The sequence below is a fragment of the Melampsora larici-populina genome (assembly GCF_000204055.1).
Source record: "Melampsora larici-populina 98AG31 unplaced genomic scaffold MELLAscaffold_28, whole genome shotgun sequence".
Lineage (NCBI taxonomy): Eukaryota > Fungi > Basidiomycota > Pucciniomycetes > Pucciniales > Melampsoraceae > Melampsora > Melampsora laricis-populina.
Genome location: NW_006768792.1, coordinates 871819 through 888562, shown reverse-complemented (window position 1 = coordinate 888562; position 16744 = coordinate 871819). Strand labels below are relative to the sequence as shown.

General features: G+C 40.9%; 3 protein-coding genes across 3 annotated transcripts; 2 read left to right on the top strand and 1 right to left on the bottom strand.

Moving 5' to 3' along the window:
- Positions 1-904: 904 nt before the first annotated feature.
- On the top strand, positions 905-3190 carry MELLADRAFT_88694 (uncharacterized protein; the record flags this gene model as incomplete). Its single annotated transcript, XM_007412040.1, has 11 exons — positions 905-1049; positions 1118-1343; positions 1409-1502; positions 1598-1689; positions 1778-1850; positions 1948-2094; positions 2168-2225; positions 2364-2458; positions 2535-2662; positions 2749-2884; positions 2951-3190. 11 exons carry the CDS (start codon positions 905-907, stop codon positions 3188-3190), a joined length of 1434 nt encoding a protein of 477 aa, XP_007412102.1.
- A 732-nt stretch (positions 3191-3922) lies between these two features.
- Positions 3923-6508, top strand: MELLADRAFT_64750 (uncharacterized protein; the record flags this gene model as incomplete). Its single annotated transcript, XM_007412041.1, has 2 exons — positions 3923-5902; positions 5990-6508. The coding sequence occupies 2 exons, from the start codon at positions 3923-3925 to the stop codon at positions 6506-6508; spliced, it is 2499 nt and encodes an 832-aa protein (XP_007412103.1).
- Positions 6509-14888: 8380 nt separating this feature from the next.
- Positions 14889-16198, bottom strand: MELLADRAFT_108302 (uncharacterized protein; the record flags this gene model as incomplete). Its single annotated transcript, XM_007412004.1, has 3 exons — positions 14889-15039; positions 15807-15901; positions 16040-16198. The coding sequence occupies 3 exons, from the start codon at positions 16196-16198 to the stop codon at positions 14889-14891; spliced, it is 405 nt and encodes a 134-aa protein (XP_007412066.1).
- Positions 16199-16744: the final 546 nt, after the last annotated feature.

Sequence of the window (16744 nt, the reverse complement as noted above, 5' to 3'; positions counted from 1 at the left end):
ATAGGCCATGGTCTTCTCTCAATCTTACGCAGAGACCTTCGAGTACAGACGTTTTTTTTGACTCTGTTCGTCCAGTTGTGCGATTAGGCTCTTCTTCGATCACCATTCTCAAGACCACGCAACATCAATTCTTTCAACGACAAAAGTAATAGATTTCGAAATGTTGATTGATAACAAAAAGTATGTTAGGAAGATGAGGACTGATCTACTCGTCTCAAAACAAACAACAAGAGGCAAGTGATCATGTTTGATCGATTTCATTGATTGCATTACTGATATCTCGTCTCTGAAGACCCTTTATATCTTTTTCGCTCTCTGATCTGATGTACACCCGATGATCACATAAGCCACCGATAGCTACCGCTAGCTACCAACGTCGATTTGCGAAGATCAAAAGCAAATTGTTCATCCCTTAGTATAAAATCTCTTCAGGCTTTCTGAGGTTGTACATAACGATCTTAGGGTTTGAAATTTCAAATCTAGAAATATGCAGCTTCAATGAATCAACACGATCATGAGCTCTGTCGAGATTCTGAAGAGGCCATTTCCTTCAGAACTCGATAGAGCTCATCTGATTGATTTTTTGAAGAAATCACATTTGTGGCTCGTGGTGTAAATGCAAAGTGAAAAAACGCCCACCAAAAGGTGGCTATTAGTCACGCCACGATTGACGTTTAATACGCAAGCCCCCTGTGCCAGGGGCGGACGAGTCCGAGAAAAAATCACCTGGCACAGTGGGCTTGTTGTTAAGCTAGCAACTCGAGAGGTTTTCTCTGATTTCCTCTAGTTGACCAATTCCAAAGTGTTCCACGACTTGAAACTGAACTCATCATTCTCATTACCATCATCATTCTATTCATCAGGATATCAAAACTGATCCAAGAACTATCGGGAATCTATCGGGATGGCTAACGAATCGATCGATCAACTCATCTATCGTTTTGTCCAATCGCTTCTTCAACAGCAAACATCAATTGGCGAACTGATTAGACCACTTGACCAAAACCTTCTTCGATCACTCAAACCACTTCTCTCAGTACGCGCTCCTGGTCTGTCCCCCTCTTGACCAAGTCTCTCTTGAGCTCAAAATCCGCGTAATCAATCAAAAATCCCCTAGCTCATCATTTGACTTTATCGCCCTTCATTTGTATCTCGCAGAGTCGAACCTCGGAACAAAGGGAAACTATCATTGAGAGACAATTAGGATCAGATCGTACATTATTTGACTTTCTGAAAAATTATCTGGATTACGTAGCCAATGTCGAGCTCGTCAATGGAAAGGAATCGCCCAATGGTCCTAATCAACATGATCTCAATTTTGAATTGCTCCTTAATGTTTATAAGTTAGTCTCTAATCACCATTATCATCCTTGCTGTCCCGTTGATTCCTGTTCTTTGCTTCATATAGCCCTGCCTCCAATATTTTCCGTCGATCGGATGCTGTGTTCTTCACATCATCCATCCAACACCTTTCTCATGCCTTAGTTCATCTTGCCATCACAGTAAGTTTGTTTTCCTTGGCTATACACGCGTCATGTTGTCTACTCCACTTGTCTTTTCCTTATATTTAGCATTCTGATATGATCTTACTGAATAGGCAGACAAGTCAAGGCAGTCCAACAAAAACGAAAAAGCTAGCGAAGCTGCTCGTCAAATGACTACCACACTTGGAATTTCTTGCATCGATAGGTAATCCGGACTTCGGCCTTTCGGATTCAGATTCTTCTTGTCACTGGAATTATCATTTCATCTGACTTTGATTCTGATCGGATTGTAGATCTGTCGACGAACCTAGCAAACGAAGGGCAGCGTTCAGTCTTGCTAATGGCCTATTCAAGATCTATTTCTTTGTCAGTCTTTACTTTATGTGTTTTTTCGGAAGCCAAAAGAGCAATCCTTACTATTGCTAATCAGGTTTCCCAATGACTCCTTTCTTACTCCCGGTAGTTGAACAATATGAGGTTGTGTGACACAGTCATCAAGAATACCTCAAATGTAATTCATCAACTCGAGACACATTATCCCAAATCTGAACTCGTCACGTTTTACTACTATCTTGGTCGTCTATCTCTGTATCAACGAAGGCTCCATCAGGTTTGTATATCTCTCTCTCTCGATAATAACGTAGCACAGCTTGGGACTGAAAAGTGGCGGGATGACCCCTTAGGCTCGGAATTCACTACAAACCGCATTTGACCTATGTTTGAGCAAGAGTTGGAAGAATCGTAGGTATGTCATGCCCTTGTCCCTTTGTAGCCATTAATAGCTCACTCCCGGTAATAGAAACACCGTTAATGAAATCTTGATCCATATGAACCGTACTATGTTTGTGTCTTCTAGATTGATTTTGATCTATCTCATAGCAGCTTCTTTACCCTTGGGAATCCTACCTGCTCAAGGGCTTCTAAACCACTTCTCGCTTCAAGATTCACTTGGACCAGTGGTTCAGGCAGTGCGGGTCAGTGACTTGAGCACATTTCAACACAAACTCCCGTGATGCATTATCTAATTGACTATCGTTTGTGATTTACAAGACGGGCGATTGGCCAATGTTAGCTGATGCATTGGATAAAAATATGGAATGGTTCCGCTCAAAAGGAATTTATCTCTTGATGAGAGAAAAGTTGGAGGTGATATGTTGGCGAAACTTCTTTGTGATTGCGTAAGTTCATTTTACTATTGAACTTTCCTGTTAGGTAGATAGGAAGACGGAATTGACTGTTTGCGTATGTGTGTGTTTTTGAATAGCGCTGGACTTCAGCATGGAAAGCGAGGAATGAGGCTCAGCCTGACCAGCTGTGTAGAGGTTGCCAGGAGGGTTTTTATGGAAGAAACAATTGATGAACAGGATATTGAATGTATGGCTTGTAGCCTGATTGACCAAGTAAGCCTTATGATCCTATAATCAGCTGATGTCTAATAACTGACAACCGCCATTCTTGGGCTTCAGGGGTACTTGAAAGCCTATGTAAAGCTCGGGGAGATGATTGTCTTTGGAGCAACATTACCAAAAATTGAGAGTGTTGGACATCATTTGTCAGATGGAATACAATCTCGACCGAAGCATGCGACCCCAGGGATCAATAGTTCTCCAATGAGTCAACAAAACAGTGTAGAGATGCCTAACAAGCCGAAGATTGGTTTCCCGATTAAGGGTACGGGTAAGCCCAAGGGCAAGAACCGATTTTGATAAAAGGTTGGGTATTCAGTCTATTTGAACGGAAGGAGTTTCATTTGTATCTTCAAAGTTATATTCAAAAATTATCATACAACTGTTTTTGTGTTTGATCGCGAATTTCGAATGTGACCCCTCTTGTCATTCAGATCTGATGAACGGTGCACCTCAAAAAAGAAACTATTACAATCTTTGTCAGACAGTTTTTGGTTACTGTTCGACTTGATCATGTCGTAACTTTTATGGAGGTCTCGACAGCTTGGGACTATGTTCTATCTAGCTTAAACACAAGTCCCACCACACGCGAGACCCTCACCCTTACCGATCGGGGAGGAACTTTGTTTTGATTTAGAGGTTATGTAGGTACATAGAAATTTGTCTAGAGATTTGCAATTTTGAAATCTGCCATGAACAACTTTTCAGGATGAGAAGTGATGATGATTACCAATCCATTTTGATACCTTGTATTATGCTTTTTCACTATCTGGATCCTACTTGGAGTATGCTCTCGGCAGATAAATATTTCTCATGAGACAAAGCTGCTCTACCTAGGCAGGAAAATCGTCTTGCAGAAAAACCACATTCACGTTATTGGTGTGGTGTAACAAGGCCCGAGTTGTGTTACATAGGCTGGGGACCGGGTATTTGAGATTTGATGAAGGGAGAGCATCCATGAGCACTTCAACTTGAAACTTCTCCCATCAACTTCAACCTTTTCTTTAATCTAACTTCATCATCATCATCATCATGGTCATCATAGTATCCAAATTAAAAGTTACTGAACTCAAATCAGAACTATCAGCACGCAACCTTCCTATCACTGGTTTAAAAGCTGTCCTCGCTCAACGACTTCAAGATGCGATCGACTCAGAGACATCGATCAATTCAGAACCTACTCAGCCTGAACAACAGTCAATCCCATTATCACAACCCGTGAAAACCATATCATCTCAAATTATATCAGAAACGAAGCCTACATCTACTTCACCTTCAGCCAAAAGTCTCAAACGAAAAGATATTCCTGACAGTGGGACAGAAATCACTCAATTACCTTCGAAATCACCTCGTCTTTCTTCCTCAATGATTCCAGAACGAGATACAAATAATCATAATACAATCGATCAAAATATTCAAATTGATTCAAATATCATCGAAGGCTCGACATCATCAGTCAATGATCCTAATCCATCTTTTCATGTCAACGATATCAATCCAGTGATCGAACCAGGCGATCATCCTGTTATGACCTCAGATGAACCCGTGAAGCTGCCTATACCAATCGATGCTCAGCCCGTGCTCACAAGCGTGGATGAATTTGTTACAACAGGTTCATCTGACTCTCCGGCGTCTCACAAGCCGACTCAAGAGGTCCCATCCTCTTCTACAAACACTCATGATCTCAATCTGACATCGAATCTGAAGCCACCCACTCGTGATGACCCCATCAAAACAGCCGAGAAAGTTGATGACGATCTCAGTCTACCACTCCCGGCACTTCATACCACGATTCAAGATGTGACTATTGAAACCTTAGACTCGACTCCTGTGAACCTTTCCAGATCAAATGAGTCTATTGGCCATAAAACAAATGTAGCTGCTTCAGAATCATCTAATCTTGTTCCAGAAAATTTAACCAAGGATACAACCACCATTACACCTACTTCAAGTCTTCATACAGACAAACCAGATAGTGGCACAGTCTCTCTTGACATAAAAGATCAGCAGGTATCAGAAACTCTTATCATATCATCAGTTTCCATACCAGATCAAAAAGATACATCTGTACTGGATACAGACAAACTCAAAATATCATCAGCAATCGACCGGGCTACTGGCAATGAGCTGGAAACAAAAGGCTTGCCTGAAGTCCTTGGACAACCACCTGTACAATCAGTCACACCTGTTCCGGACATAACGGCGACTTCAACACATGTAGTATCAGAAACTCATATCATGGCATCAGCTTCTCCCTCCAATCAAAAAGATTTGTCTGTACAGGAAACAGATGAACGCAATATATCACCAGTTCACCCGGCTACTAGCAATGGCCTGGAAGCAAAAGCATTGTCTGAGATCCCTGAACAAACTATCGTCCAATCAGTCTCACCTGTCCCGGGCGCAAAATCGATTTCATCAGATGTTGTATCACAAATTCCTATCATGACATCAGTGTCTGCACCTGATCAAAAAGATGTATCTGGAATGGAGACAGACAAAGGTGATATGTTACCATCGATCGGCCCAGCTACTGGCAACGGTCTAGAACCAAAAGCATCTTCGCAAATCCCCGCAGAAACACCGATCCAATCAGTCTCACCTGCTTCGGATACAAAAACGATCCCATCACATGTAGAGGCCAAGGAAGCGTTAGAATCAAATGTAACGACTGTTATACCTTCAATTCAGACCAAATCAGATGATAACATTGACAAATCTGCTGGAATAACAGAAGTGAAGCGCACTCTCAGTGATCGCTCAGAGGCAAAACCTCATCCTTCGATCGATCTAACGATACCTCCTGCATCATCTACATCTCATGAAAAAATCGCAACATCGACATTATCACAAGCAAAACCAACAGACCCACATCCACCCCCTAACAGATCTCTTTATATCGCTAATCTTGTCAGACCACTGACAGTTCCACAGATCAAGAATATGTTGTCAGAATTTGGAGAGCTTGAACGGTTTTGGATCGATTCAATTCGAAGTCATGCTTATGTTACAGTATGTGATCATCCTTGAGGAATCACCCCTACCTTGTCTTTTCGAAAATTGAGATTGATCACTAACAATACTTTGTTTGGTTTACAGTTTTCTAAATTATCTTCTGCAACTGCTGCTTACTCTAAATTACATCAAACTGAAATTTGGCCACCATCAACTGGAAAGCTTTTAACGATCATTTATCTTCCGGTAGAAGAAACTGAACGATTAATAAATGAAGAAGAAACTGAAACATCTAAAATGAATCGAAAGATTCGATTCGAATTATATTGTATTCGACCTACGACTACTGAACCTATATGGAAATATACATTAAAAGCCGGTACGACTATTAATGGAATTAGGAAACCAGATCAAATGATGCTTTCTTCAATTAAGAATGATTTGTTATCATCATCATCAAAGACTTCAATGAATCGAATGAATGATGGAAAATTAAATTTATCAATTGATGGATCTAATAGAAGATCTTCTAAAGTTGAAGAAGTTTTCATTCCGGCTAAAGTTGATGATAATCCAAAAGGTGGACCTGAGAAATGGTTTAGGAAAACTAAAACTGAACCTTGTTTGTTTTGGTCTCCTGGAATTTCTAGTCCGGATAAATGAAGTTCAAATCGATTGTTTAATGAGATCAATTTTTAGCTTCAGTGAAGTTAGAGAGATCAGGATACAAAGGTTATGGGGAATGATTGTGCGGTTTTTTGCAATGGGATTTCTTTTTACCCATTTAAAAATTTGTGCGCATATGTATTGTTATGAGCACGTCCGGAGAAATTCAAAGAAAAAAAGTATAAGTTGTGGTTTTACAATTTTTTGAAAAAAAATGAACTACTCTGTAATCAAACGAGAATACGAATTGGTTTGTTTGAAAAGGTTTCGAAATCTTCAACTTTATTTCTTTTTCTTATCATTTGAATCCAGTTGATCAAAATGAGAAATTGTATTTCAAGTAGATTTTGATTCAAGTTTTCTAAATCAGGTTTTTATTTTATTACCCGTGAGTCAATGATCAGAAAGAGGGTATGTGTGATGATCTTTGGTAGCAATTGTTTTTGCAAGTTCTTTACAACACAACCTTCAGAAGTTAGAAATAAAATTGGTAAAATTAGTTGATAAGGAGTTATTGACCCAATGATAACTTGCAATGGCAGCTTTCTACTCGCTGTGATTCCTTCACAACTTGGTACGGTAAGAAGTGCAGGAGAAGTAACTTGAGGATTGGTTCCAAAGGGGAGAGAGGTGGGCTTTATATAGTCCACCATCTCTCTATAATGTACAAATAAGGAAATGGGTGGTACAACGTGAGTCGACAGGGATTTGTCGAGATACAAGCGTTCTTTACAGAGTGGAGGTGGCCGAATCCGGTACTGAAGGATTCGGTCTACAAGTATGATAGGCAACTGATCGGGACGGATCTGGGTGAGATCCGTTTCGATTAAGGAAAACATTGTTGAAACAATAGAAATGAAAAGTAGTGAAAGCATTGGAAAAGCGCGTCGAGCGTATCGAAAGCGCATACAATGAGAACAAAGGGAAATGTCGAAATAGGGAATTACATCGCTGCCCTGTGTGATCTACTCACAATCTTTGGGGCGAGAATGAGCAGGAAGTGACTTGAGGAATCCATTGCCTTGAGAGATGCGAGCAGTTTATATACGCGAGTGTCTACAAGTAAGATACGAATAAGGAAATAGATGTAGTACAATATGAGGCAAGGGATAGCCTTGGAATGGATGACTACGATCAGTAGGAATGGCCGGATCCGGTACAACTGGATCCGGGCTACAATTGGTAACAATGATGATCGGGACAGATCTATGCAAGATCCGTCTTTTTAGAAAAGCAACATAGAAAAGAAACAAAAGAAGAAAAGAAATAGAAAAGTGAAAAGCACTGAAAAGCGCGTCTAGAGAGAAACAAAGGAATTAGGCGGACAAAGAGAGAAATTGGGAATCACATCATCCCCTCTGTAAGACCGTAAACTTCCTAGTTTACCATTTTGCCTTTCCTTTGAGTTGGTATCGTCTGCCTTTTTCTTTCAAAATAAGATATTTTAATGATTGGAGTTTGGCAAACAATTTATCAAGGATTTCTGGTGCGACATCTTCGTTGATGATGTTGAACAGGCTGCTGGATAGGTCGATGTATTTAACAAGATCGTCTTCTAGCTCGCTGGTCTCAATCGTGTAATCGTTGAGATGCGAAATAGAAGTCATCCGTTGTGCCTTTGAATTTTTTTAGTCGGGAACCATTAGTTTTAGCCTGTAGGACATGGCCGTTTGAGGTCATTAATTCAAACGTACCATTTGGGAATGCATCTCGGATAATAAATGGTCCATCCCATTTGGGATGGAGTTTGGAGGGTCTTCCTTCAAAACATCGGAGGACTCGATCACCTGGTCTGAGATTACGTTCTGTGTAAGATTCTTCTGTTTGAGCGTATCGTTCTCCAGCTCTATCATTGAGAAGCTTAATGAGGTCTTCTCGTTTATTTCTGAGTTTGTGAACTGTGATGTTTCGTTGTCTGTGGATCAGTTCGAGGTTCTCTAAAGAACTATCAAATGTGCGACTTACAGCTTCTGATTGTAGGCGGGCTTCTTCTCCATAAGCCATGAAGTAAGGGGAGGCTTTCATTGAGTGAGAATAAGAAGCGCGATAAGCGAAGAGACAAGAGTTTAAGTAGTCATCCCATCGATCTTGGTTATAGGGACTACAACACTTACGGACGCTGTTCATGAGGGTACCGTGGAATCTTTCAATCAAGCCATTAGCTTGTGGGTGATAGGGTGATGTTCGCACATGTTTGATTTTCGATAACTTGCGTGATTCAAAGGCAATAGGACGAAGATTATTGTTTTTAAGTTGTTTTTGATAATTATTATAGTCGAAGTTACCTACCTTAGGAATTTCAAAACTTGAGTCTTGTTGTAGCACTGCGCCGATATTAGTTCCAGATGCGTCAGTGTCTAGTACGAAGGGGTGAAACGGGGTTGGGTGTTGTAATGGAACTGTTTTTGATAACGCTTCTTTAAGTTTTTCGAATGATGAGTTCTCTTCCTTCCCCCACTTAATTGCCGTTCCTGGTTTGGGTGATCCTTCGGTGAGTTTGTACAAAGGAGAGGCGATGGTTGAAAACTTGAGAATGAAGCGTTTATAGTAAGTACATAGATTAAGAAATCCTCGCACTTGAGAGATATTAGAGGGAATCGGCCACTCAACAATTTTAGCGATTTTGTCAGGATTAGTTCTGATGCCATTACCATCAACAATGTGTCCAAGGAATAGTAAGGAAGGTTTTCCCCATTGACACTTCCTCACGGACACAACTAATCCTTCTCTTTGGAGAATTTCAAAGACAGTTTTGATATGCTCGATATGTTCTTCTTTATTTTTTGAGTAAACAATGATGTCATCTAAATAAACCAGCACAAATTTGTCAATAACTTCTTTTAGAACACCGTTCATCATTTCTTGGAAAGTAGCGGGAGCATTACATAATCCAAAAGGCATTACTTTCCATTGAAAGTGTCCTTGTCGACAGGTAAAACCTGTTTTTTCCTTGTCTTCCGGGGCCATGGGAATCTGCCAAAATCCGGATTTCAAATCAATAGTTGAGAAGACGTTAGAACCAGATAAGAATTGATAAGCGTCGTCGATACGAGGGAGTGGGTAGGCATTCTTTCTTGTTACCTTGTTGAGTGCTCGATAGTCAACACAGACTCTTGTTGATCCATCTTGTTTTTTTACGAGCAATAAGGGTGAACTCCAGGGTGAGTCTGTGCGTTCAATGATGCCTTGTTCTAATCCTTCTTTAATGAATTGATTGATAATTTCATGTTCTGCTGGAGTATGAGGGCGACCGTGAGTTTTAATAGGTTTACTATCTCCAGTATCAATGTAATGTTTATGCTTACGATCTTTGATAATTAATTCATCTGAAAAACAGTCGGGAGCAATCACTTTTGCTTCTCGTTCTAAACCTTGACCAAAGTTGTTGTTGTCAATAGTGAATAGCTTTGGTTCACAGTCTTTAGGTTGAATGTCGAAGGTACCTGAGTGTTTCTTGACTGTGTAAGTGCCAGTGTCGTAATCAATGGCTGGCTTGTGTTCTCGGTGCCAAGGGAGACCTAAGATCAGCGAGATATTGGGTAAAGGAAGAATATAAGCTGAGATCGTAAAATTAAAAGTTTCTGAAGTATCCTTATGATAAATTTCTGCTTGAAAGGTGGCAGTTTCTGAACATTTTTCTTGAGCTCCGTTTGCTAGTCGAACACCTTGAGTAGAAACTTTATCAATCTTAATTTTTCTCGGGTTTAATTTCAACATAGTCTTGACTTTCTCCAAGGAAATATAATTTCCAGCTGCTCCAGTATCCATAATTGCGTCCAAGGGCATGTCACGCCATTGGCAAGGGTAAATTGGAAGGGAAGTTTTACCTGGGCCTTGCTGGGCAGCGAGTTCTACTGTACTTAAGTCAAGTGGTTCCGGAGGATTGTCAACAGCGCGAGCCTTGAGATCTTCATAATCAGTCATATCAGAGGTGATTTCAAATTCGATGTCGGAAGGGTGCTCGACGGCTTTGACACTTGAATCTTCCTCGTCGGGTGTGCAAACTGAGTCGAAGTCGTCGTATTCGGCTTGGCTAGTGTAGGTGGAACTGAGGATATGGTTCCATCCTTCTACACACTCCAACTCTTTTTCAGCTAAATCTAGGCGATCAATTTCAGCGACGGGAGAATTAAAGGGGGCTCTAGTGTATTGATATCCGTCAATGAGGGAACAATCCAATTTGAACCTCTTCATACTAGTGTCCTTGTTGATGAGGTCTTCGAGGTTGGAATAATAGAGATCGTTTTTTCCTTCTGGATCGTGAGCGGGTAAGATCTCAGACTCGTTTTCTTCAGTAGTTGAAAGAGATCTTTTGAGATCGGTTTGATCGATGCGAAGTCCATCTAAAGAGAAATAATCGATGCCTTTAGATACGGTAGGAGGGCTATCTTCATTTCCATAGGCTTTGCAGGACTTACAGCACCGAAATCCACTCTTGACTTCATCCTCCATTAACTTGGCGACTGCTTCACGAGCTTCTTGCATTTCCAACAGGGCCTTGGAGTCTAAGTTTTCGAGTTTCTCCAAGTAGGGCTTCTGGTAGTCGGCTAAGGATTCGCGACCGTCTTCAGTGGGTCCGTCAAGACTCTCTGAAGATTCTCTGGAAGCGCCGAGCATTCGTCCTTCAGAATCAAAGAAAGGAGTGGTGAATTCAGCCTGTTCTTGTAATTCAAAATCTTGAAAGGGTGGAATGAATGAATCAAGAGAATTAGAAGTTGATTGAATAGGGAGAGTAGGATCATGATTGATCAATAATAAGTTTGGCTTGCGTCTATCTCCTGAGAAGTTGGGTCGTTGTTTATGAGAGTTAGACGACTTGTTTTTGTTGCGGGGACACGCGTTAGCGCGATGTCCTTTACCGTGACAGGAGTAACACTCGACATTGGCGAGATCGGCCAAGTCTAGATCCATCGGGCCAGAGCCGTTTGTAACGGCGTGAGGTTTACCGAAGCTAGTTGAAGGACGGTAGTGGTGGTTGTGCCGATGGGAAGGGTTGAACTGGGGTTTCTTCTCATGATTTTTTGAGGTCGAGGGAGACTTCGTGTCCCAGTTCTTGTAGCCGCGATGATTGATTTTCGCGCTTCGCTCTGCTTCTCTTGCAGCGGCATAGACAAGTTCCATATCTTGCTTCTTCCGTAATTCTTCTCTGTTGTTGATTTTGTCTCGGTAGAATTCGGGGAGCTTGTCGAGGAAAAAGAACTTGCGTTGTTTGAAGTTCATTTCGTCATCTGGCATGTGAGCCATGATCTTGCGGAACCTTAAGATGTAATCATGGAGATCATTTTGCTTGAAGTAACAAACTTTCAGTTTCTCTAAATTTTCTTCAACCATGAGGTCGAAGTTGTAGTGTTCGAGGAATTGAGTTTTGAAGTCTTGGTAATCGGTAATGGTTCCACCTTGCTTAGTTCGGATGCCATGCCAGAACATGTGAGTTTCTTCATCTAAATAAGAACCCAACATTTCTCCCCAGGCGGACTCTGGGTACTTATGCATCTTAAAATTGGACTCCAATTCCGAGATCCATAAATTCGCGTTATCGCCAGGACCGCCAAACTTTCTGGGTTCGGCTCGAAAGGGATCAGGTTTATTCGGGTCACTAGCACGATTGGTGTGTTGATGCTGGTTGGCTTCTAATTGGTGGATCTGATTAGACTGTTGTTGGTAAATTAGGTGGTGTTGATTGCGAAGTTTGGCAATCTCGCGAGCATGGTTTTGAGCGTTGGTTTGAGTATCGATGTTGACTTGCTCAAGCTGAGCTCGGATAAGGCGTAGGTCTTCAGCTGGGATTGAGACGAATCCTAGATTTTCTTCCATGATTGAATGAGATTCTGTTCGTAAAGAATCGGAAAGGGGTTGGTTATTAAAAGTATTCTTTAAATAAGACTTGATCAGAGTCTAAGGAGTACGTACGTTAATTCTTCAAAAAGAATGTTCAATGATTCAAAAATCGAAATATAAAGGTTGGTAAAAAGCTTTTTTGGGTTAACGGTGTTACACTACGCCAGATCACTAATTTACCGCTGAGTTCAGAAAATTGAAACTGTAGAAAAATATCACCAATACAGGGGAGGTCAGAAAAATTTGAAAAAATAATGATTCAATTCATGGGTGCTGTCCCCTCATTTTGCATATTTTTGCATATTTTTGCCATGATTTTTGAAGTCTCCCCAAACCAAAATGCTCACAGGGGATATTATGTCAGAAACTCAAATTTGGTCCAAAACTAGCAATATTTGGGCAAAAACCTCCAAGCACAAAAATATGAGTATTTTTATTCAATCATCTGAACACTTGCAATTTATGGAAGCCGCATGATGTCTCTACAAGGTTTATTAAGGTGCTGAAGCCATTGTAGTTATGACTTCTATGCTTATATATGGTTTCTGCTGTGTACGTCTCTTGATATATCTCACCCATTATTGGAGACACACAGCTTTTTTGTGCACACAAACTGTAGATCCAGAATGTGGAATTCAGAATGTCAAGACATTACATGTGTTGGAGAAAAATTGATGATTTTGTTGGTGTTGCAAGGTCACTGTCTCTCTACCTGCCAGTTTTGGACCAAAATTGGGTTTCTGACATTATTTGCATTGTGGTTGTAAAAATATGAAAAAATATGCCAGATGATTGGAATGCACCAAAGGGCCCAACCAATATTTTTTCATATTTTTCTGACCCCTCCCAGATTTTCCATAATTTTCTATGTCTTCTCAATTTTCTAAACTCAGCGGTAAATTTTCAATTTGGCGTAGTGTTAATGGTAGGTTTTCTGTGTGTAAGGGATAGGGAAGATTTCTTTAATGAGTTCTAACTAATCAAAAGAAAGTGTCGGAAAGGATTGGAATAACTAGCTAGGGAATTCTAAGGCTTACGACGGGGTTGTTAATCTGGGTGTGAGGGTTTGTTGCTTCTGGGTAAGGTTTCCGGTGAGGATATCTGTGAACGGAGTACGAAAGGAACACAGAGTTGGAGAGAAACAGAACACAGATTAATAACCAAGCTTTCTTCGATATCAGGTATGGTGATGATTTAAAGTTAGAGAGGAAAGAAATAAGAACACACAAATATATATTTGTGATCTACTCACAATCTTTGGGGCGAGAATGAGCAGGAAGTGACTTGAGGAATCCATTGCCTTGAGAGATGCGAGCAGTTTATATACGCGAGTGTCTACAAGTAAGATACGAATAAGGAAATAGATGTAGTACAATATGAGGCAAGGGATAGCCTTGGAATGGATGACTACGATCAGTAGGAATGGCCGGATCCGGTACAACTGGATCCGGGCTACAATTGGTAACAATGATGATCGGGACGGATCTATGCAAGATCCGTCTTTTTAGAAAAGCAACATAGAAAAGAAACAAAAGAAGAAAAGAAATAGAAAAGTGAAAAGCACTGAAAAGCGCGTCTAGAGAGAAACAAAGGAATTAGGCGGACAAAGAGAGAAATTGGGAATCACACCTGTTAGATGCCAGACGTCATCGCATTTCTGAAAAGCGAAAGAATGGGCTCGTACATGTGATCCTAATCTCCATGAGCTTCGGGATTTGTAGCTGGCCTGAAAATATAATTTGGGTAGTGGGCAGTTAGGTTTAGATAGGTGAACTGCAAAGTTCATGAACACGATCTTTGACTTCCGAACGAAAAACCAGGAAGAACTTCATTTCATCATCTTGACTACTTTCTCAATCGAGGTTCTGATGTTCGCTTTTCGAAAACCTGCTTGCTTTAGAATGCATACTGGATCCCCACAAGGAGTGGATGCTCACAAACATCGATTATCGTCCTAGATGAATCAGACATCTCGAGACCAGTTCCGATTACTAGGTTTTGAAAACGTAAAGGTTTTCTCAAGCAGTCTTACAACCGTTGGCCTTGTTTACCGAGTTCGAAGCATTTAAAAAGATACATCGCGGGAAATAGTTCTAGAAGTGTGAAGCGGTTTTGCTTTGGCCAAGGCACTCGCTTTCACAGTTTTACTTGACTGGAGTTAAATGTATCACATTACTTGAAGAGTAGAATCCAGTAAGCTCGACCGCGACATCACAAGTAGCCTATAAAGAGGTCTTCTCCATCAGAACGTGAAGTCGACTTTGATGTGCTGGATCCTTCATCGGGGGGTCCTTCCAATGTATCAAGGCAAATTGCAGGTTGAATTAGACAGATTCCTAATGATGCCAATGCGAATGGATCCAAACAGAAAAATGGGACTCCGTTCATTTTCTTGATATTCGATTGGCTTTTCGCAATGTAAAAGCTGACATATCGGGAATCGGGAGGGACCAGAAAACAGAGATTTGTACCAGGATTGGACAGGAATTGTGATGTTCAAAGGAAGATTCGTTTTCAATGCGCTTCATTCCTCACTTTCTCATTGTAGACTTCTTTTGAGTTTGTTACCCATGGTCATTTTTGCCCTTGTTCGCTTTGATTTCGGCCTCTGGGCAGTAACTATTACTATCGCTCTGATATCACAACTCGCATCTTTGCTTCGGCGAGATGATGGATCCTTGGCTCTTGTTCTATAAAAACGTTTTGACGGTTTTGATTGAAGATAATGTCAAATTGTTCCTGGCGCTATGATGCCATTAGTCTGATTCTGCTTCCAGAAGAAAAATTTTCAGATCTCGGGTCAACGTGAGATGAAAAGACGAGCATCTTCGCGTCCAACCCATGCTATGCCCAAAAGAAACATCAATGAACTGAACGACTGACTGAAATTGATCAGATTAGATCATTTGAAACTGATACGACGCCTTTCATCTGGATAGGGGAAGACAGAGAGATGTGGACTGATATACACCCGCCGAGAACTGGGCCAAGGAGTTCTTTGTAACCTGAAATCACCCGTGCCTTGAACTATTGCCGATACCATAAACTCAGAACCCAAAGATAGTGTCCTATAGAATGAATCAATCTGAAGATCCCAACGAGATGGTTGGAGAGCATGGGCTTTCGACGCGGTTTGTTGCTGTATCGAAAAATGCTTATGAAGACCTGAAAACATACTCCCTTTTTCTATCCCTACGTGCTTTTCAGTTCAAGCTTTTTGAAGAAATCCTGTATCACCCAAAGACAGGCTGATGATTGAATTTTTGTAAGAAAATGTACGCTCGTAAATATTCGGCTACCCTATCAGCAAGGAATTGATGATGATCATGAAGATTGTTTCCTACAGAAAAAGCAGCGGTCCACATATAGCTCTGGCTGCATTCGCGATTCCGGGTTTCATCGAGTACGGGGTCGCAGTGCAAAGGGGCTTCTGTGATCTCAAATAACACATGCTTACTGCTTGAGATGTTCCCCTGGGATGGCTGAATTCATTAATCGGCATGACCTATGTCTAGGTGCCAGGCCATAAAGATAACAATACGTCTGATGCGTCTTTAGCAACCAAACAAAATGCTAAAGCAACGGTAAAACCCCATATACCAATCAGCATTTCTAGAGAATGGAAAATGAAATGAAGTGAGAGCCCATTATCTTGAGTTCCTTACAACATTAGCTGGGTAAGATACAAACGTGGCCATGTTCAATAACGCGTATAAATAATTCGTATCCATTTATGCTTCCAGCAAATGTCACCTTCACATTTTTCAGTGCTTTTCGACTTTTCGAGCTGGTCAGCCTAGAATCAGGATCAGCAATTCCATCTGTATATAAAGTCTTGTGGCCAGTCATACTGATACTCCTCTCAATATAGCTATTCACGTCTCTTTAAAATATCTGACCCCAGCTTTCTGCACAATCATCGATTCCCTTTATAACATATTCTTACTTACCTAAAACCATTGGCAAAATGATGAAAATCTATTATTCCAATACTTGCAACGCTTATAACACCCCTTCATATGGATCAGGCATCTCTTCTTGTCCGGATTCTCAAGAAAACCCATTGGACAATGAAACTCTAGTAGCTGACGATTATGAAATTTTACATTTACTTGCTGAAGGTGGATTTTCTTCAGTCTACAGAGCTGAATCGAAGGCAGATGGAACTCCCTACGCAATCAAGGTCATCCCACGCTTGTCTCCGATATACCTTTTGCAAGACGGAATGATACTGAATGAAATCAACGTAATCAAAGACCTCGATCACCCTTCAATCATCGGTTATTCTGGATTTTATCAAAAGAATTTCCGATTTCACCTTGTTTTCGAATTTGCCGCTGGCGGAGATCTCGATAACAAAACTCCTTTCTCAGAAAAACAAGCCAAGATTTATGT